Source organism: Neomonachus schauinslandi, chromosome 2 (genome assembly GCF_002201575.2).
Source record: "Neomonachus schauinslandi chromosome 2, ASM220157v2, whole genome shotgun sequence".
In the NCBI taxonomy this organism is placed as follows: Eukaryota; Metazoa; Chordata; class Mammalia; order Carnivora; family Phocidae; genus Neomonachus; species Neomonachus schauinslandi.
The window spans coordinates 114,446,977-114,469,439 of record NC_058404.1 but is presented as its reverse complement, the minus strand read 5'-3'; the positions used below and the strand labels follow the sequence as shown (position 1 = coordinate 114,469,439).

At 39.2% G+C, this 22,463-nt stretch overlaps 1 protein-coding gene and 1 pseudogene across 2 annotated transcripts; both read left to right on the top strand.

The window, feature by feature from the left end:
• Positions 1 to 9,097: 9,097 nt before the first annotated feature.
• Positions 9,098 to 9,178, top strand: LOC123324084 (annotated as a pseudogene).
• Positions 9,179 to 11,140: 1,962 nt separating this feature from the next.
• On the top strand, positions 11,141 to 22,230 carry OSTC (oligosaccharyltransferase complex non-catalytic subunit). Of its 2 annotated transcripts, XM_021684503.2 has the most exons (4): positions 11,141 to 11,343; positions 15,294 to 15,387; positions 17,324 to 17,521; positions 21,653 to 22,230. In XM_021684503.2, the coding sequence occupies exons 1-4, from the start codon at positions 11,205 to 11,207 to the stop codon at positions 21,669 to 21,671; spliced, it is 450 nt and encodes a 149-aa protein (XP_021540178.1). In that variant the 5' UTR covers positions 11,141 to 11,204; the 3' UTR covers positions 21,672 to 22,230. The 2 variants fall into 2 exon arrangements, with proteins under 2 accessions (XP_021540178.1, XP_044768579.1); XM_044912644.1 differs by lacking the exon at positions 17,324 to 17,521.
• The last annotated feature ends 233 nt before the right edge of the window (positions 22,231 to 22,463 follow it).

Here is a 22,463-nt window from a genome sequence, read left to right as displayed (position 1 = left end):
CTAGATGTAAAAGAAAATATCCTGGGTTTGATATTTTATTCATCTGAAAATGTTGCTTTCACAAGATTTTTCTTTCATCATTAAAAGAGTAAACCATTTGCATTTTAAAGATATGCTTGACTGCTGTGGGAAGCAGCCTTTTCCATTTTGTGTAATGTTTCCTTGAGTTTATTTGATCACAGCATTGAGGCAAGTTTATTTTTAATAAGTTTGCCTTTTTATTATGCTTGCAAATATTGTTTGTAAATCTCAAGGTATTGAAAATACATTTTGGCAAAATACTGTGATTCCTGTAAAAGAGAACTCCTGCCCTGCTGTGGCCACAGAAAGAAATTACATGTGGTGTGGCTGTCAGGAAATCATACTATTATTTTGTTGAATTGCAACAGCGTTGCAGGAAAGGTAAAAAATGTCCAGATTTATAGTTATTCTTCTTTAAAAATTTTAATGTAAAAAATATATATTACATATGTTACAGAAGATTACATGTATATTACATGGAAAGATATAATTTAAAATATATGTGTCTAATTTAAAATATATATGTAAATAATTTTTTAAAAATCTGGACCTCTAATGCTGCATACTAATGCATTCTTCAAAGTGGCTGAAAGTATTTGCTGCTTCTTTTTTTAAAAAAAATATTTTATTTCTTTATTTTGGGAGGGGGGGGGGCGGGGAGGAGCAGAGGGAGAGGGACAAGAAGACTCCATGCTCAGCACGGGGCTCCAACCCAGGACCTGAGGTCACAACCTGAGCCGAAACCAAGAGTCTCAGGCTCAACCAACTGAGCCACTCAGGTGCCCCTGAAAGTATCTACTTCTATCTGCAATCCAACCTTCACAACTTTCACTCATAATAATATCTGAACATAGAGAAACCATTCATTGGCACAAAGCTTTAATGGATTTAAAGGTGTGGGCTTTGCAATCAACAGGCCAGGGATCTGCCACTTTCTGTGTTAACGTGAGCATTTTGCCCAATCTCTGTAAACGTCAGTTTCCTCATCTGAAAAATAGAATCAACAACACCTATTGGATGGATTAAATAAGATAACCTAATACAACTCCTGTGTATAGTACACACTAAGTGTTGGCTGCTTTATGCTTCTAATCTGCTCTTTTTCTTTAGAAGATGGCTCAAATCTTTTCCAAGGTAAACTTTACCTCTGGTGGGCTCCATCCACACACTTTTGCACCATGGCCCTGACTTTGCTCTGCTCCTTAACACCCTCCCCTCCTTCTGCCACCTTCTGTCCCGCTCTCTTCACAGTTTTCTCCCCTTACCTTATACAAATGTGCCCAAGTCCCACCATCCTTAAAAATTCTTCTCTGCTACCACCTCAGCTCTCCTGTCCCTTTCATACCCAGCTGTGTTTGGAGGGATAAATCCTATATTCCTTCACTACTCTTATTTTTTAAATACCCAGTCACTTTTCCCCTCTGTAATCTGGCTTCTCCTGCCACCATATTACTGAAATTAATGAATTAATTCACATGAGCATTGATCATGATACCATGCCTTAGGACTATGCCTTGTAATGGAGTCAGATCCACTCTCAAGTCATTCTAGTATCGTGTGCTTAACAATATACTCCCTTGGCCAATGATCACCAACGACCAATTGACAAAGTCAGTGGCTTCTGTTTAGTTTCACTCCATCTGACTTGCTGGAAACTCCCCCTTCCGAACCTTCTCTGCTACTGCTCTCCCATGGCTCTCTGTTCCTTTGATCTAGCTGTATCTACTGTGAGATATCCTCTTAATCATGGGGGTGATTCCATAAGCATCATCCTCAGCTCTCTTCCCTCTCTCTTTCAACTTCAGTCTCTGAACCTCCTATAATTTAGCTACATTTGGTGGGTATGTGTGGGCATTTTTCTGGGAAGAAAGCTCATAGCTTTTATCAGCTCTGCAAGGAGATCTTTTGGAGGATGATCCCTCTAAACAAAACCCCTGCCTACTCTATCTCATGTTTAGGCATGTTCATCCACTGATAAGACCCCCACTATCACCCAGATGCTGCGGACTCCTGGATCTCTAACTTTGGCCTCTTTCTTCACCCACTAAGGTCCCCTCCTGGAGAGTCCTTCTAGAACTAGTTATCAGGCAGATGGCAGGACCTCAGCCTCCAGCTCCATGAGAGGTATTGAGTGGGTTAGGGGTGATGGGGTCATGCACATATAATCAGAGTCCCTGGGAGGAGGAAGCTCCACCCTGGCTCTTCGCTATCCATGGAAGCTCTGCTTGACCTTGGCCATTTCCCCTATCTCCTCCTCCAGCTCCAGGAGAAGTCTTCTTCTTCGGTCCAGCTCTTGGACTCAGCTGCAGAGTTGCCCAGGATCATTACTACACAGCTCACTTTCATCAGAGCCCTTTCTTTCCAAAGTGCCCAAGTCTCATATCCATTTGTTGATCAAATTCACCTGACTCTACCTGTGAAAGATCTTATATAGTCTTTCCATCACCACCAACCTCCCTGCTCTGTGTATTCCCACAGTCTATCCCATGCCCTCATCATCTCTCATCCAGTCTTTTACAATGAGGTCCTGGAAGGTCTCTCCAGCTTGTGCCTTTCTGCTGTCCCCCCCATCTTCCAAACACACAACCAGTTATCTCAATTTTAAAAATCCTTCAGTGTTATCAATCTATCAATTTAGATAAAATCTAAGTGCATCGTGGCATTGAGAGACCCTCCACTCTCAGGCTTCATCCTTCCTTTTAGAGTCATATCTCCGGCCAGTCTTCCATTTGTCTCCCCTTGGACTTTTCCACCTCCCTGCCTTTGTTCAGACTGGTCCTCACACCTGAAAAGCCTGACCCTTAAGGAATATAGCTTCTCTTTCAATGCTCAGCTCAAATGTGAGCTCTTCTGTGAGCCTGAAGTTTCCTACCTGCAAGAATAAGTAACTCCTGCTTCAGGACTCGCTAAGCAATTGGTCCCCAACTCCAATAAGCATGCCCTTCTCAGACAGCCCTGCCACTGACTGTGTGTTTGTGTGTGTTTCTCCCCTGATCAGAATGACAGTTTCTCGAGGCAGGAATCTGGCATTGGTTACCTTGTCCCTCGTCCACCCCCACCCCAGTGCTTGGTTACCTTGTCCCTCGTCCACCCCCACCCCAGTGCTTAGAGCAGAGCTTGTTCTCTGCTACATTCTCTATAAATGCCTGGTGAATGAAGGAAGAAATGAATGGTGAACAATATCATCACCAGCACTAATGCCTGCCCTCAAAGGTCCCCATCTCTTCTGAGAAAAGGGAAGAAGTATATGAGATTAGGCAGATGCTTTCAGAGTATACCCATAATTTCCACAAGACAGGTATTCAAATATGGAAAGGAGCTTTGAGATAGAAAAAAAAAGAAGATAGCAATGAGCAAAAACCCAAGCCAAATTTTACTTTTCACCCAGCTACTTACTACTACCTAGTTAGCAGTAAGGATAGCATCTTGATTGGCATACTGAGATTTGTTCAGTCTCTTAGAAAGAGCACCTTGGTGGGGCGCCTGGGTGGCTCAGTCGGTTAAGTATCCAAGTCTTGGTTTCAGCTCAGGTCATGATCCCAGGGTCATGACATCGAGCCCCATGTCAGGCTCCGCACTGAGCGCAGAGTCTGAGGTTCTCTCTCCTTCTCCCTCTGCCCCTCATGCTTGTGTACTCTCTCTCTCTAAAATAAATAAATCTTAAAAAAAGGACAGGGGCTGCAATGTGGAGGGAACTGGGGCAGGATATGGTTGGGTCTGGACTAACAAGTGGTGGTGGAGATGGAAAAGAGGGAACAGACTAAAGAAACATGAAGGAAGTACAATTGTTAAGGTGATGCACTGAAGCATGAAAAGAGATGGAAGAGCCAGGGGTTCATTCATTGATTCATTCAACTAATATTCAAGGAGTCCTACCATGTGCCAGCAATGTAGAGATGCAGGGAATTCTGTGGTGAAAATACTGTCCCTGACTTCAAGACATTGAGTTTCTGATATTGTAGATGGCTGTCTGCTGGCGCATGGTAATGAACATCCAACTACTCTTACTTAGAATGGAAACAAATTTGGGAACCATTATTATTCATCCCTTACAGAATAGAGCAGTGAACAATACTTGGGTAGAGAGACCGACATGCTCATGAAAGACCAGAAAGAAGATGTCTGCGATGTTCCAACATAATACTATTTTTATTTATTTATTTTAAAACCTTTTTAAAAAAAGATTTATTCATTTTAGAAAGAGAGAGAGCGAGCACGGGGGGAGGGGCAGCGGGAGAAGGAGAAGGAGAGAAGCAGACTCCCCGCTGAGTAAAGTCTAGGGAACTGGATCTCATGACCCTGAGATCATGACCTGAGCCAAAATCAAGAGTCTGACGCTCAACCGACTGAGCCACCCAGGCCCCTCCCATAATATTATTTTTAAAACTTTATTTTAATTACAAAAGTAATATATATTTATTGTAGAAAAATTAGGAAACGCATGCCATTTCAAAGAAGGAAAACAATCTATAATCTCATCACATGGATATTAATCACCTTTATGTCCCTCAGACTTTTTCAATGTACAGTGCCCAGAAAATGCATACAATAACAAATGGGCCAATTTCTATGTACCATTTTGTGGACTGATTTTCATTACTTTAAACCTATTGTGAACATCTTCCATTTCAGAAAACAAACGACTACAGTATCATTTTTCATGGTTGCGTAAGTATTCTATTCACTTATTCATAGTTCACTTAATCTGCTAATTTCAATGCTTCAGAAGTAACTGATGATTAGGTGGAAATTTATTTCACTAGCTTAAAAAATAATGTCTCTTAAAAATAATAATATCTCTTGAGACCCATACTAATTCAGAACTTCACAATGAGGGATCCTGGGTAATATAGTTCTAGCTTAGAAATCCACATAGACACAATAGAAATCCACCACAGTCTATCTCTTATCAGTATGGTGTCCACATATACCTTTTTGAACTGTGTTTAACTTCATTTTCAAATAAGGGCAGTAGCAACAATATGCTTTCTCCTAACGTAACACAACGATCCCTCATACAACTGTAACCAGCTCTCTCCCAAGAGAAAACAAAGTCCTTTTGTTTATTTTTGGGTGAGAATCATCCCTCTTCTAGATAAGTCATATTCCTTTTTCGATATCCAGTAACTTAAATACTGAGAGGTCAAATATTATCAACAAATATTATACTATATGTGGTGGGAGAATAGGAAACAGAAAGAAAAAATATTCATTAACATACATACAAATATATTCACATTGAAACAGGGAAGAAATATTCATAACTATCACAGTGCTTATTTCTACAGCTGCTCACATGGTTGTAGCTGGTATTTATACTTACAGATTTCCACTACCTATTCCATAGTCCTTTTGCCCTCAGCAGAAACTTACAGCTGGTTATAGTTCTTTGTCTGCCAGAGTGACCTACAACTTAATTCCTGAGAGGTCTGGGCCATTACCGGTCCTGCCCTAGTTGTTATTTTCCATGAATTTTAATCATAGAATATGGGGGGACTAAGAGACACCTCTGGGAATCTCCTGCATCCTGAACACACTCCTCTCTACTGACATTTTGTAGTGGCAATCAAATTTTCCCGTGAATGTCAGGCTCAAACCCCCTAGTCAATATAGCACCCCTTACTTGCTTTTTGATTCACTGGCATGAGTGCACAGAAGTGGTAAGGTGATGGTTTCATCTCTGTTTAGTGGAACCATTGATGTGTCCCTTGGTGGAAGGATTCATTTCCTGGAACTAAAACTAACCCAAAGTTGTAGGGAATGGGAAACAAAAATCTCATTAGGGCATCACTAGAAGTAACAATGAGAGGAGCTGCTCCCATTTTCTATACTTGATTCCTGGACTTGCGAATCCTGGTTCTAAGGAAACGGGCACATATATTGATCACTGATTTACAGCACATGCTGCATCTTGACAACCATTGTTTGAGCTCCAAGAGGTGTTGACATTCAGCTGGCATCATAACTGAGTTTTCAAAAGGCCATTCCACCATTCCACACAGCTGCTTCAAGGTGATGGGGCACATGTGAAAACCAGCGAATTCCATGAACATGAGCCACAATTCATTTGTTGTCAAACAAGTTTCTTGGCCAAAGCAATGCTATGTGGTATACTGTGATAATGTGTAAGGCATTCTTTAAGTCCACACAATGGTGATTTTTGTAGCAGCATTGTGGGCAAGGAAGAAAAATTCGTATCCATGTAGTGTCTATTTTAGTAAGAACCAAGTGCCTACTGGAAGTGGTCCTATGTAATTAACCTACACCACGCGGGCGGCTCATCTTCCTGGACAATGGTGCCATTTTGTGGGCTCATTGTTGATATCTACTATTGGCAGTTTGGGTACTCAACAGTAGATCTAGCCAGATCAGCCTTGGTGAGTGAGAGTCCATGTATGACCTCCATCCCTGTTGTCATGGCCACTTTGTTTGTGGGCTCACTGGGCAAAGACAGGAGTGATTGGGGAAAGAGGATGACTGATGTCCACAGGATGGATCATCTTATCCACCTGATTATGAATATCCTTCTCTACATATGTTGTTCTTTGGTGAGTATGCACATGGTGCACAAATATCTTCATACTTTGAAATTTAAAGATAGGTCTATCTCCAGACCTCCTCAACAAATTTCCAATTGTGTTCCTTCTAATTCCCTGGCCATCCAGCCAGCCAAATAATTAGTCACTGCCCATGAATCACTATAGACCTGCAACTCTGGCCATCGCTCCTTCCAGGCAAAATGAACAACCAGTAGACTCTGACATTCTGCCCATTGGAAAGATTTTCCCTCATCACATCCTTCAAGGGAGGCTCCCTCTAAGTGAGGCTGTTGTGCAAAGTCATTTACTTTCATGTACTGCAAGCACATTGTGCAGAACTACCTGTAAAACAGCCGCCCCTTCTCTCCTTCAGTTAACTGGTCATAGGCATTTTCCATAATGCCACAGGTGTAGGTTGGGAGAGAAGAGTCACTGTAGCAGGGATGTGGGTCATGTGCATCTGGATTATTTCTCATGCAATTTAAATATATTTTTAAGATCTACAATGAGCCTGCTCGCCCATATAACTCTTTCATTTGATGATGCAATGCTGCTGTGGACACCCATGTTTATGGGTTGATAGGTTCGACAAAGCCAAATTGGTGATGGAGTGTTCAGGTCTCATGGTAACTTGTTGCCCATGGTCAATGGCATAGACTCTGCTAAGGTCCAATGGCAGGCCAGAAGCTACTTCTCAGCAGAGATATTTATCTGCAGAGGGATGGCATAGGTTTGCTGTAAAACTCCACGGCTTCGTGCTATGATTCACCTAAAGGGGCTTGTCAAAAGCTCCATAGAGGCTCCCTGGCTGCCACAGACATTACAAGTGATAATGGATCTGCTGAGTTATATGGCCTGAGTGACAGAGCAGTTTGCTCAGCACACTGGACCTATTGCAGAGGCTTTGCTTATTCTGGGTCCCACTCAAAACTAGCAGTTTATTGAATTACCCATTAAACAGATGGGAATAGCATGACCAGATGAAGTCACTACATGATTAAATATACTTTAATCCACTGTTGTTCTCCAAGATCCTTTTTTTTTTTTTTTTGTAGAAGGGTTGAATTGGCTAACTCAATGGGATGTGGTAGGAATTGCCACTCTGCAGCTTTCAAATGTCTGATGGTGGCATCAGTCTCTGCAGTCATCTGGTTTTTGGCTTTGGTAGGTAAAGGCCTTTCTATTGGTTCCACTTAGTCTTTCCTGCCATAAGAGCCCTCACTCTATGGGTCAGGACACCAATGTGGGGATTCTTCCATATCTGAATATGTTTATGCCAACTGTACATCTTAGAATTAATCCCCACATTCTCACCATCTCTAGAAGGAGAAGTAAAATGAAAGCAGTGATGAAAGGAAACTCGTTCCATGTGTCCCTGTTGTTACAATGGGCATGTACCTCTGTTTTACTTGTGAATTTTCATTTTCAAAATTTTAAATAATAACAATGATAACAACAAAATTCACAATCTAATATTGTATTAGGAAGAATTTGATACACATGAGACATGATAGTGCCTCACCCAGTGCCCAGTTAAGCTGGGGAAACAAACACACTCATGCTTAGACAGAACCCAGAGGTTCGTGAGACCGTCAACACAGCTGCTAAACGTCTTTGTAAATTAATCCGGGCTAAAATTGTGTATTATTATCTGACAAAAAAACCAAAAAACAAAGCTATTAATTTCCTTCCTAATACATATGCAAAAGAACTAAAGTCAATAGTATCCATAGTCTTGATAGCTCTAGTGTGTTTAAAATTTACTTAAAAACTTATTTGTGGGATTGTCCTTCTTTTGACTGGCAGGGCCGTTCCTGACTTCTAGGCTTTTAATTAATATTTCCTACATTAAACATGAAAATCTTTGCAGACATCAGTTTTATGCTCGTTTCTTCCTTGAGTGTATATTTCCTTGTGCATAGTAAGAATTAATCATTTTTGCTTTTATGTATAAGTAACTTAAAATGATAGGCTCTACTGTATACAGTGTTTTAAATCTGTGTTTCTTCCAACATTTGCCCTTCTTCATCTATATAAAATATCCACCCACTGAATGATTCAATGGTATGTTTACTTAAGGGTATGCTCTAATGTCCATGGTTATATTCATTATTTCCTTGGTTTTTGGTTACAGAGTTTATGTTGTGTTTAACCAAAACATTTTCTGCAGAAATATTTTTGGTTAAGACACAGATGGTAACAGATGTACGTTTTTATTCATAAAAGGTTTTTTTTTAAATACTTGGTTTATAGAATATTACAAAGTCAAATTGGAAAATATTTCAAATTTTAAGATGTTAAAAATAATAAAGAATTGGTTTCTGGAACAAACTTACATTTTGGAACAGAGTAAAAAAGTGACAGTAATAAGTCAATAAATAGATGAATGTGAAGTTTTGACTAGGTGGTTTTATTTTTTACTAAAAAATGTATATTTTTAATTTAAAGAGTCTAGGTTTTTTCCACAATGCATATAGAATTATTTGGTCCTAAAATATAAAGGAAGAAGGATAAACTTGTCCCATCTTAAACATCTCAAGATTATACTTTCAGGGATCATTTCTACAGTTCGTTACTAGAGAAGTTTCTCTGAACGTGTAGAGTACCCACATGAAACATCTCAAATCTTATTTCCATTTAGAGCAATTGCCTTTAGGTCTCATCCAATCACAGACTATACTATACTTCTTAAGTTTCACTTCTCAAGCTTCAGTTTTGTCATATGTAAAGTGCTGATAGTAGTATTTCCCTAATCGAGGCGTCATGAAGATTAAATAAGAACCAGTGTAAATCATTTAACATAGTAGCTGTCAAGCAGTGGTTAATTAATATTAGTTGTCCTCCTGAAGCTCTAAGGGGAGCTTAAAAACTTTTAATTTCTTACAAATCAAAACCACAATGAGATACCACCTCAGACCTGTCAGAATGGCTAAAAGTAACCACACAGGAAACAACAGATGTTGGTGAGGATGTGGAGAAAGGGGACCCTTCTTACACTGTTGGTGGGAATGCAAACTGGTGCAGCCACTCTGGAAAACAGTATGGAGCTTCCTCAAAAAGTTGAAAATAGAGCAACCCTATGACTCAGCAATTGCACTACTGGGTATTTACCCCAAAGATACAAATGTAGTGATCCGAAGGGGCACCTGCATCCCAATCTTTATAACAGCAAAATCCACAATAGCCAAACTATGGAAAGAGCCCAGGTGTCCATCGACAGATGAATGGATAAAGAAGATGTGGTATGTATATATACAATGGGATACTACTCAGCCATTAAAAAGATGAAATCTTGCCATTTGCAACAACATGGATGGAACTAGAGGGTATTATGCTAAGCAAAATAAGTCAATCAGAGAAAGACAATTATCATATGATCTCATTCATATATGGAAATTAAGAAACAAAACAGAGGATCATAGGGGAAGAGAGGAAAAAAATAAAACAAGACGAATCAGAGAGGGAGACAAACCATAAGAGACTCTTAATCATAGGAAACAAACTGAGGGTTGCTGGAGGGGAGGGGGGTGAGAGAATGGGATAACTGGGCACTGGGTATTATATAGGACTGATGAATCATTGACCTCTACCTCTGAAACTAATAATACATCATATGTTAATTAATTGAATTTAATAAAAAAGTGCCTCTCAAATTAAAAAAAACTTTCAATTTCTATGTTTTTCCTTATTTTTTTTAAGGCAACATAATTTTAATTGTTCCAAAGTTTTGCTTATTTATAAAACTATGGGAACTTCAGAAACATTCTGCTTTATAATACCCAAAAAAACTTCCTATGTATAAATACTGGTTCTGCTGTAAACCCACTTCATTATTGCTGATATTTTGGAGATGGAGTTTTAATAAAGAGAGAAACCAGGATGATTTCAAGATTTTCGGCCAGAAAGATTTTAGCATTTATGAAGATAGGGATGGCTGTGGGAGAAGCAAAGTGGAGTAGAGGACACGCATTATTTAAAATAGTATTTTGGTCACGTCAAAGTATCAGCTTTAGGCATCCTGTGGAGATGTCCTCTTGATATTTTTGATACATCTGGACTGGATATTTTAAAAATTTTGATAATATATTAGTTTAGCAATTATTAGTAACAATTGTTATTACTATCCCCGCAACTATATCGGGAAGTAAATGTTCAGCAACTGGGGCTTTCTGAGTCTCTTGAAAAATCCGCTAATATAAAAGGTAGAATTTTCCAAAAGTTCCCATTCATCCTGCAGCTCTGGGAACCTAGAGCGCCCGCATCCAATCAGCTTCCAAATCCCCAGCGCCGGCGAGTGGGAGGGGCTCCGATGGATTAGGTTCCCCTGCTTCTCTTGCTTGGCCACGTCTGACGCCCTGCAGGTCCTTGAAGGTACATAAATAGGCAGGTGCCTATTCCTTGGCAATAATTGAGCTTCTTATTCAAATTTATGCTTAAAAAAGCTTGAAAATACATAGCTTAAAATCATATTGTTTATCCGTTCTTCATAGTTTTTTCTTTTGCCGCTAGGTAGACAAACTGCCTTCTAGAGTTGCGGACCTGTAATTCTCTTCCCGGCGCACGCGCCGGCGAACGGGAGGGGCGGGGCTGTTTCCGGGTGGCGCGTGGGGCTTGAGCTCGAGAGAAGCCCCTGCCGCCACCAGCATGGAGTCTTTGTACCGCGTTCCGTTCTTAGTGCTCGAATGCCCCAACCTGAAGCTGAAGAAGCCGCCCTGGGTGCACATGCCGTCGGCCATGACGGTGTACGCTCTGGTGGTGGTGTCTTACTTCCTCATCACCGGAGGTAACTCGGGCTGGCTGGGGCCGAGAGGCTCTGAGACGCGGAGAGCCGGCCCGCCGCGGAGGCGCGTCTGTTCCGCTCTCAGCTCCCCGGGGGAAGCGTCTCTGTACTCTCGATCTTTTCGGAGGGTGGAGGGAATTTCTGGGGTCTCAAGTATTAACGGCCCAAAGGTTTATTTGCCCTCACGCCCTGTTCTCTACTCTGAGAGGGTACTCTCATTGTTCTCACTGTTCTCACGCCCATTGCCTTTCCTCTAGCATCTTAGCCTAGGGATCCGAATCCAGTATATCTTTCAAGCCCATATTGTTGCTCTCTTTATTGCCTGCCGTTAAGTTTTTTGATAGAGATCCTGGAGGAGTCTAGTCTTGTCCATTGTACTTCCATGGTTGGTCAAGAGCGTTTGGGACTTTTACTTTATCTTTGTCTATAGTCCCTGGAACCTTGGAAAAGACTTGACAGCCCTTAGGTTTGTTAGCTCACACCTAAGGGTCTGGTGTTGCTTTTTTGCCCCGATCAACAATAAATGTCAATGGAATTTTCCGAATTCACGGTTTTGATAAATATTTGAGGTTGGAGTTAGATTCTCAGTAGGTAAGCAAAAGTTGAAGAGCAAAAGTTGAGAATTTAAAGAATTAGGAAAATAGCAGTACTTATCTGCAGAATGTCATATCCTGTTTTTTTGTTGTTGCTGTTGTTTTGTTTTTTCAGATACAAAGTTGCAAAAGGGGCGTTGTTTTGTATAGTGATGAGTTGGCAATCCAGCTAGTCTTACAGCCACCACCCTTTGAAGCCACAGATTCAGGATTTACTCAAGACTGTTCTACTGTACTTCAGATTTCGGGATGTGGAGCACTTAATTTGGAAGTTATAAAATTGAAGTTTAAAGATTAGGGACAGCAAAAGTGGCTCCGTTTTTAAGGGACTAGCCATAGACATATTTATTTTCATAGATGTGAAAAGAATTGGTACTGAAGAGGGAAGAATCTGAAACTATGAGGGCTTGGTACTAGAATGTGATTTTGAATCTGTTCCCCACTCTCAATTCAGAATCATGATAGTTAACTTGTACTCATTTGAGTAAAATACATTTTGAATATTTTTGATATTGGTAAGATACTGTCCTAGCATTGCATTAGCATTAACATTTACTCAGCACATTAATAGGTACTGTACTGAATAAATGAAATTTAAAATGCATGTGATTAAAAAAAAAATAATAGAGTCTTCATCTGCTTTTATCTGCTAGCCTCTTTCTCCTAACCCTTACCCCCTTGGAGCCCAAGGCTTTGTTAGAAGCCTCACAGTTTTCCTTCTGTCCACTTATTCCCTGTTGATTGTTGTAATGGGGAGATTCTCCGCTCCAACCCCAGGGGCAGATTGCAAAGGACACCTTTTAGTGGCCAAGGCCATGAGGTATCTCATACAAGGAATCGGTTTTGCCTCTGGAAAGGAGTCTCTTCTAAAAACTGTGAGTGTACTTGTATAAATAAATAATATTTATTGCTGAGAATTATTCAGCAAATAATGCATTGAGCCCCTATTAAATTCCAGGCATTTGGTACTGGGAATAATAGTCAATGAAACATAAGGATGCTGTCCTCCTGAAGCTTGTAATGTCATGGTTGAGACAGGTTAAATATCACAAATCTTTTTCCACTGAATTATTTTTTTCATTACAAATTACCAGAGATTCATTGAAGGGAAAGAACAAGAAGTTACGAGAAAATAATGGGAGTTGGGAACATCATTTATATTGGGGTGTGGTTCTTAGGGAAATGACATGTTAGCCAAAAATCTGAAGAATTGGGGGAAAGGAAATACTAGGCAGAAGGAAAAGAATGGATAAATATGGAATCAAGAGACCAATTAGGTGGGTTTTGTAGTTGATTGAGACTAACTATGTTGGTGGCAGCAGAGATGGAGGAAAGTATAATGAAAGATAGTTTGGAAGTAGATTCAGTAGGTCTTGATGGATTGATTGGATGTACGGATTGATTGGAGAGAATGAAGTATGAAGGAATCTTAACTTTGAGTATCTGAGTAGATGGAAGGGTCATTTTCTGAGATTGAAGAGATGAAGGTTTTTTGGTGGGGAACGGTGAACCAGAGGTCACTTCAGGATATGTAATAGTTGGACATAGCCAACTACAATTAGCTGGCTATGTCAAGTTTGCTGCTGTGAGTCTAGAATTGAGAAAAGAGGTCTCCATTGAAATTGGTTAATAACAGATTTTTTTTTGAAATCCTCTCGTAAGCCAGATATTGAAGAACATAGAGAAAGTCCCTGTTCTTAGGGAGCTTACATCTAATTCTACTGGTGCTAACATTTGATAGGTATTGGCACACTGACCATCATTAGTCATCAGCACATGGAATTAAAACCCTGGGAAGGGATGAGATCAGTTCAGGAGAGAATGTAGAAAAAGAGGACAGTGGATCAAGCCCTAAGGAACTTCCAACATTTAGTGGTTTTATAGAAGAGGAGGCCCTGCTAAAGGTGTAACAAGAAAACGTGGACAGGAGTGTCACAAACGCCAATTTTCCTCCAAAGAAAATGGATTTAGTAAACTGGATTGAGTGCCACTGGGAAGCCTCCTAAGATAACTGAAAAATGTCCTTTGAATTTGGCAACATGGAGATTACTGGCAACTTTAGCAAGAGTAAGATCAGTGGAGGCAGATGCCAGGTTGGAGTGAGTTGAAGAATGAAGGGTAAATGAGGAAGGGGAAAAAAGTTTACCTTTTTTTTTTTTTTTTCTTTCCAGAAGGAAGTCTGACTTTGTTTCAAAAAGGAAGTATAGAAATAGGATGTTAACTAGGAGGGTTTGGAGTCAAGGGAGAGTTGATGTAGGGAAGGAGAGGTTGAAAACATAGGCAGGAGGAGAGCTAGCCAAAGGATCCAAATCTGTGAGAAGGTGGAAGGGGATGGAGTCCTGATCATTGCAGAAGGAATCCCACATTGATAGGAGGAGGGACTCTTTTTCTCTTGTAGCCGGAAGGAAGGAGGTAAGGATGGATGCAGATGCTACTTTATAGATTCGGTGGTGGTGGAGAGATTAGGGAATTCCTGTGTGATTGCTTTGTTAGTCAGGGGTGAGGGAGACACAGTCTTATTATGCTTAAGAAAAGCTGGAAGTGAGGATGTTGGAGAATAGTAGAAAAGGTAAAGAGTAGATGTTGGCAATGGGAGATTGGGGAAATTATTAATGTTGATGGACATTAGTATTAATGATCACAGTGACATTGTGACCTAAGTGATGGACATTAACGTTAATGATCACGAATCTCTAGTATTGCTTGTCTGCTTGTTGGTATGATTTCAAAATGTCTCCTTATTTTATATTTAAGCAAGAAAATTTATCTAATTACCTCTCAATTGATAGAAACATATCCAAGCATACGTGGAACATTTTCTTGAACTAAAATATAGCCTTAATATTAAATCTCCTTTATTGTGGAGAATTGGAGTATCTTGAGTATTAGAAACAGTTACTGAATGAATTTCTTTTATCAAATACCTGTTTTAGAGATAATATTAAAAAATATTGAGTTGAAGTTTTGAATGGTTTATCTAAAGTTTAGGAGATTAGCTGGGTTTCACTTGATTATCATAATATATCACAGCAGTCCTATTGAAATATAAATGAACCTTTAGAGACATGAAAACTCTAACCCTTTTTAAAAATTAGGAATCCAGGGGCTCCTGGGTAGCTCAGATGGTTAAGCGTCTGCCTTCGGCTCAGGTCATGATCCCAGGGTCCTGGGATCGGGCCCCACATCGGGCTCCTGGCTCAGCGAGGAGCCTGCTTCTCCCTCTCCCTCTGCCTCTCTCCCTACTCATGCTTTCTCTCTCTCTCTTTCTGTATCTCTGTGTCTCAAATGAATAAATAAAATCTTAAAAAAATAATAAAAATTAGGAATCCATTCTAATCTATACTATTGTCTTTCATTTAGGAATAATTTATGATGTTATTGTTGAGCCTCCAAGTGTTGGTTCTATGACTGATGAACATGGACATCAGAGACCAGTAGCTTTCTTGGCCTACAGGTAACACTTACCTTTTTGAATGGTTTGGTGGGAAGGAAGGTTGCTTGTGTATGGATGTTTTCTAAAAATGTAGTGAAACCTGTGGGTCCATCTGCATTTAGGTAGTAGCTAAAATGCTAACTTCAGAGATGGCAGGAAGTGGGCAAGAATAGAAGTATGTTACTTATTTATAGGAAATAAAATATTTCACAGTGATTGACATGATTGCTTATTTAAAGGAAGGTATTGGTTTAAAATACATTTTGGCTATTCTGGGGATCAGCAAACTGCGGGTACCTATTTATTTGTACGTCATGTTTTATTGGAACTAGGCATGCCCATTTGTTTATATACTATCTGTGGCTGCTTTCAAGCTACAGTGGTATGTGTGACATAAACCATGTGGCCTGCAAGCCTAAGACATGTACTGTCTGGCCATTTAAGAAAAAAGTCTGTGGACCCCTGGATTATACTATAAAATAAAAAAAAGTAATTTTGGAGATTTGGGCATTCCATTTCAGTAATGAAACACCATTCCAGTGTGGTTTGGTTCATCTGAGCAGTGCTTATAGTACTGCTTTCTAAAATCCACTTGAGGGGCGCCTGGGTGGCTCATTCGTTAAGCATCTGCCTTAGGCTCAGGTCATGATCCCAGGGTCCCGGGATCGAGCCCTGCATCGGGCTCTCTGCTCAGCGGGGAGCCTGCTTCTCCCTCTCCCTGCCGCTCCCCCTGCTTGTGCTTGCTCTCTCCCCCTCTCTCTCTGTCAAATAAATAAATAAAATCTTTAAAAAATAAAATAAACTCCACTTGATAGCTATCTACCAAATATAGCTATATATTTGCATTTACACTTATTTTAATGGTATTCCTGCATAGAATATTCCCCAAAAGATTATTGTGATTCTTCGGGAGTGAAGGAAGGCGATCTTGATGGTAGGGGAACCCTTCATAGTGTTGTCATTGGCACTGTTTGAATTTTGAGCCTAGTGCATGTATTGTGTTTTCAGTTAAAGCAATTAGCTAACAAAAAATACCTTCCGTCACATATACCTATGTATAAATTATCCCTTTAACAGAGGAATTTGCTTTTTGGGGATCCATGAACTCAGAGTTTTGAAAGCTCTGTATTCCCAGAAAAATCAGATATACATATATATAAAAATTTGCATATAATTCTAAGGGTTTATAGATTGCTGGAAATCCTTGTGGGGTTCATGGAGCCCTGGGTAAAAACACTTTTAAAATTTTCCCTTTGAAACAACATTATTTTTATTGATTGATTGTTAAAAAAGATTTATTTGTTTATTAGAGAGGGAGAGCGTACACACACGCGAGTGGGGGGAGGGGCAGGGGGAGAGAATCTTCAAGTAGATGCCGCACTGAGTGTGGAGCCCCACGCGGGGCTTGAGTCCATGACCCACTGAGCCAAAACCAAGATGCCTAACCAAACAGATGCTTAGCCATCTGAGCCAGCTAGGTGCCCCAAGAGGTTTATTAATTCTCATAAAACTTCTAGAAACATTTCTAACCAAGTCAGAATTTGAAATTGATAATAGAAATTTAAATGCCATAATTTTTAAAAGCTAAACAAAAGTTGTGGGTAAAGAGTTCATATATATATACACTAATTGGCTTTTTAAGCTAATAAAATCTCAGCACTGATTTTACATAGACAGTTGTGTTAGTTGAGGTTTTAAAACTTTATGAATAAAAGCTCCATGAAGACACAGATTTTCGTTGTTGTATCTCCAGACCCTAGAATAGTGCTTGATACATAATAGGCTCTCAATAAATTTTGTTGACAAGAATACACAGAAATGTGGTAAAATAGCTTTACCGGTAAGAATAAAAAATTAGCACAAAAATATTTTAGCAGAAATAGGAATTTCAATCTAAAGACAAGTATTTTATTTTTCTGGGAATTTTCACTTACTGTTTTGCTGTGGTCTTTTTCAGAGTAAATGGACAATATATTATGGAAGGACTCGCATCCAGCTTTCTGTTTACAATGGGAGGTTTAGGTTTCATAATCCTGGACCGATCGAATGCACCAAACATTCCAAAACTCAATAGATTTCTTCTTCTATTCATTGGATTCGTCTGTGTCCTATTGAGTTTTTTCATGGCTAGAGTATTCATGAGAATGAAACTGCCGTAAGTTATTAAGTACTTTGTATAATCAGCAATTTAACTTCTGTTGCAAGGTGGTAAAATAATTACTTGGATCACATAAAATCATGGGAGATTTAATTTAACCTTCATTTAAACAGATAACAGTTCTGAGAACTAAAGAAATTTGTGACTTGCTGGAGGTTATAGCTGTGGTTAGTAGCCAAATTGAGATTCGTAGGTCTTTCTGAGTGTTATCTCCGTACTGTTATTTTACTGTAACGTCACTGACTGGTGATACTGTTTCTTTAAATTGCTTTTTGGTTAATCTATAAAATATGGGATTCCAGTAGTAATAGTGATAGTAGGGAATATTATTGCTGCTCTTTGAGTACTGATATGAGGAAAACCCATTAAGCCTTGGACAGGGAGTTATTGCCTCTCCAAAAAGTTGGGAAAAGGATTTTGTGTGTGTGTGTGTGATGCAGCTAAATCTAGGATTTAAATTCTTAGGAGGAAGGAATTTATGTTTGCAGGCCTGATAAGAAAATTTTGTTGCAGAAAACATACAATATCTTTAAAACAAAAACAAACTGGTTTTATGGCAACTTTTATAATTCCATTTGAGATCGTTACTTGAAATGTGGACAAGTCTGATCACATTTCCCTATATTCTGATTGCACCTATGGATGTATTAGGAACTGCAGAAACTTTGGGCAAACATACCATACAAAGATTAGCTCTTACAACAACGAAAATCAGTGTCAATGATACTGATTTCTTAGAACTGATACTCCCTTATTTTATTATAAGAGACATTAAAAGGGAATACAGGAATGTGTGTGAGCTTCACAAGTTCACTTGTTCTGTGGCTTCACCTGCCCATTGTCTCTAACACATCTGGAGTAGAATGGGCAGACTTCCCCTGGGAAGTCAGAAGTACTTAATCCTGCAGTTATGTTCACATCTTAGCAGGGTGGGAAAAGAGAGCAGTGTTCTTTGTCAGCTGAATATCTGTGTAGCCATATAGTTCCCTCAGACTCCTCTGCCAGTGGCTTTTATTTTTGTTTGGGGAAAATAGTTTTGGGGCACCTGGGTGGCTCAGTTGTTTAAGTGTCTGCCTTTGGCTCAGGTCATGATCCCAGAGTCCTGGGATTTAGCCCTGCATCAGGCTCTGCTTCTTCCTCTCCCTCTGTTCCTCCCCCTTGCTTGTGCTCTCTCTCAAATAAATAGAATCTTAAAAAAAAATAGTTTTGGCCATTGGCTAAATTGTATGAAGAATTATGTACCCCAGCATCCTCTTTTTGTTCCTCTTTTTTTTTTTTTCTGCCCTGTTGGTAAAGGTATATTGGTATGGAAGAGGCTGAACTTTTCCATAGCCAAACAAGAAAAGAGGAGGCTCCCAGAGAGATCAAGAGGCTACTACAAATTAAGCAAAAGAGATGGAACTTTTGTAGGCATATAGCAGAACAGAAGTGGGCTGGTTTTGCCCATAGAACGAGATTTATTTTTATTCTACCTAAGCTGCTCATTCTTCCTTATGGTTTTAGGTCCTCTCCTTAGGATGTGAGTGCTTTTCTTTTTAGCTTGGGCAGTTGACATGTAGGATAATAGAGCTATTTACTGCTTTAAAAAAAAGCTTTAGAAAGTGCTTAATTCTCTGGACTGCCTCCATCTTACGGTTTCAATTATTTATGTAAATATTTGTCTTCTTGTCCCCATTTGTAGGCCAGCATCCAAAATTGCTGACTAAGTGAACAATAGGAAATAGGGTATACTCCCTTTATATATAATCTCCCAGGTGTAAATTATATTTAGATTTAATCCAAGCAGAACAATGGTCTAAACAGATAATTGCTTCTTCCTGTAAATTGTCATGCAGCCTAATCTAGGATTTAAATTTTTAAGAGGAAGTAATTTATGATTCCCTTTTTGATATGATTCCTCATCTGCACCTCCTAAAGCCTGGTTCCTGGGTGCAGAGTGGGAAGAAAGGGACAATTTTAGAAAAGAAAGGGAAGCAACAGTATTGCATTTTCTGGAATGTTTGTAGGCCCCAGACAAGATGATGAGCCATGTCTGTGGGCCTACATGTTGCACACAATAGGGCCATGGTTAGTATCACCAGCAAGGAGGGGATATGTCTGTATTTTTTGCACACAAATGATCTTTGATGTTCTAACATATATAAACAGTTTGATGCATAGTAAGTGGAACAGCAACAACAAAAGGACATTAAAAAACACCGGTAACCAAGGGTGTTTTCAGATAAAATAAGTTGCTAGCATCTGAGATAAAGGATGGCTATGCTATGTAAGATTCATCATGATAACCTCCAGGGTTGAAGTCTTTCACAAAGAGTTTGATATCTTTATCAAGAGGAACCTTTAAAAAGGAAAAAACAATAGCAATGAATTGGTACTTTTAGTTTTATATTTTCTTTTATGCTCTTTTAGAGACCTGATGTCTCCCCTACAGGTAAAATTTTACAAATCAAAACATGGCTTTATTTGATGCCATATCTTTTGTAGAAACATGGGCACTAAAAAAATGAGTATTTCTTGACTATTTACATATATGACAGTACATTTAAAGTGAAAAATCAAATTGTAGTGCCTAATATTTTTATAGTACTAGTACAAAGTTACAGAAAACCAGTTTTCATTTTGAAAATAAAATTATTCTCATATAATTCATAAGATACTGTATGTGGGATTGTGTCTGGCCTTGGGCACCTTTTAAATGTGCATAGGTTTAAAGAAATGATGTTTGGGTACTGGGTGGGAAACTTTGGTATAAATTTGTGCTTGGTTCTTCTGAAAAATAATGGTCATTAGATTCTCTAGAGTCTTCACTAGTGGGGTAGTTTTGACCTAAAAGAATCATAAAAGTGAAAAAAATAAGAGATGGCGTGCTGTGTCATATGTTGATGTCCTAAAATTAGGCAAAGTGTTTGGTGGGAGTGGAGAGATGGGTTTCCACTTTTAGGCAAGTCTGTTATGAAGCTGTATAAAATAGTCTATTGAATAGATATTATGCAACTCAGGACAAAAGGCTTGTTTTATTTTGTTTGTTTATCTTTAAAGATTTAGTTATTCATTTGAGAGAGAGTGGGGGGAGGGGCAGAGGGAGAGGGAAGGATTCTCAAGTGGACTCCATGCTGAACATGAGCCCTACTCCCGGTGCTGACAATTCCAAGACCATGAGATCATGACCTGAGCTGAAACCAATAGCCAGATGCTTAACCGACTGAACCACCCAGCCGCCCCCAAAAGGCCTGTTTTAGTCAGAGTAACAAAAATAGCCTTTTTAGCAGTTTGAGCTGGTGTTTATTAAACCTGATGAGAAAAGCTAGGGAGCTCCTGCCTAAGTCCTAAGATCATAGGATCAGTTCGGAGAAAAAATCCTAAAGGAAGGGGGAATGAAAAATAAAAGTAAGAAAATAATAGTACTTTACTCAATTAATGTCATTTAGGGACTAGGAGAATGCATATACATGATTTTTCTGTGTAATTGAAATTTAATTCTACATGTGCTAAAAAACGTTATTTTACTCCTTTTTGACAGGCCACTTTCTGAAGTGTTTGTTTTATTGCCTCTGTAACATTCACATTTGCGTTTAGCAGATATTTATTATTTGATAACTGTTACTTGCTGGACACTGAACATGAAGCGTAATTTTGCCTTCTTGACTCAGGGTCCTTTTACATTTAGACTTAAGTAGACACAACAACACTTTTCAGTTTTTTAGTTGATTTCCTTAGTGTAACCCGCCATTTCTCCATATTATTATTGTATACCTATTGGCATTTTCCTTTCCTTCCTCTTCATTTTGTTGTTAATTCTGTGATTTGAGGAAATAGATAACCTAGCTGTGTGTTTGCATTTTAAATCAGTCCTGGTTGAAGGAGAGCTTCATGCCCTGCAGGTGTGTGAGTGTCTTTTCATTTGCTTGCAGGTTTGGAGCATATTGGTTTGTAACTTTATCCTTTGAGGGGAAAGGATAATGGAAATGAAGCCCAGTAATGTAGTGAGGCAAAATGCGAAATAAAAACCATAAGGAGGAATCACACGGTTACATTTTCAGATTGTCATTTGATCCATCATAAAATTCGGGCGCTTCGAAATGTTGCTTTGTATTCACTTTTTGTGGTTTATAAATTTTATTCCTACAGGGGCTATCTGATGGGTTAAAAAATGCCTTTTGAGAAGAAATCAGTGGATATTGGATTTGCTCCTGTTAATGAACTTTTAAAGGCTGTACCAATCCTCTGATGTAAAATATGGAAAAAGAGTGAAACAGCAGAAAAGAAGCATCTAATGAAAAATCGGAAGCATATTACTGCTTGAACTAGAATGTCTGCTTGGTATCAAAGAGACAAGCTGATCACAGTATTTTTTCCTGCTGGCCTGTGCTGATGTCCCAACGATGTTAAGTGACATTTTCTTCTTAGTTTTTCATTTCTTAAAATATACTCCATTTCTACAACTATAATATTGAATAAAGTGATTATTTTTTACAGCCCCCTTAACATTTTTCGGAGATGACATTTCCAGCTTTCAAAAATTAGTGTAAAATCAGGTAGCAAGATCCCAAAAGCTGAGAACTCTGGACAGATGATCAGCTTTACCTATGGTGCTTTGCCTTTAAACAGAGTGTGTGACAGTACATTATTCAGATATGTATGCAAGACTGTTTTCGTGCACAGTAAGATGTATGAAAGGAGCAGAAATAAATAATTTTTCTAATTAATAACTTTTATATTTGTGTTTTATGAGACTGATGTGCTGCCCACAGCGCCAAGAAGGCCGCTTATGTGTGTGATTTATTTTTTTAAAGATTTTATGTATGTATGTATGTATTTGACAGAGAGAGACACAGCGAGAGAGGGAACACAAGCAGGGGGAGTGGGAGAGGGAGAAGCAGGCTCCCCGCGGAGCCGGGAGCCCGATGCGGGGCTCGATCCCAGGACTCTGGGATCCTGA

What these genes read in the sequence shown, in the direction of transcription:
- OSTC (XM_021684503.2), top strand. Translation starts at nt 11,205, where the DNA reads ATGGAGTCTTTGTACCGCGTTCCGTTCTTAGTGCTCGAATGCCCCAAC. An exon ending in TTACTTCCTCATCACCGGAG is followed by an intron (nt 11,344 to 15,293) that starts GTAACTCGGGCT and finishes TCTTTCATTTAG; the next exon opens with GAATAATTTATGATGTTATT. An exon ending in GTAGCTTTCTTGGCCTACAG is followed by an intron (nt 15,388 to 17,323) that starts GTAACACTTACC and finishes GGTCTTTTTCAG; the next exon opens with AGTAAATGGACAATATATTA.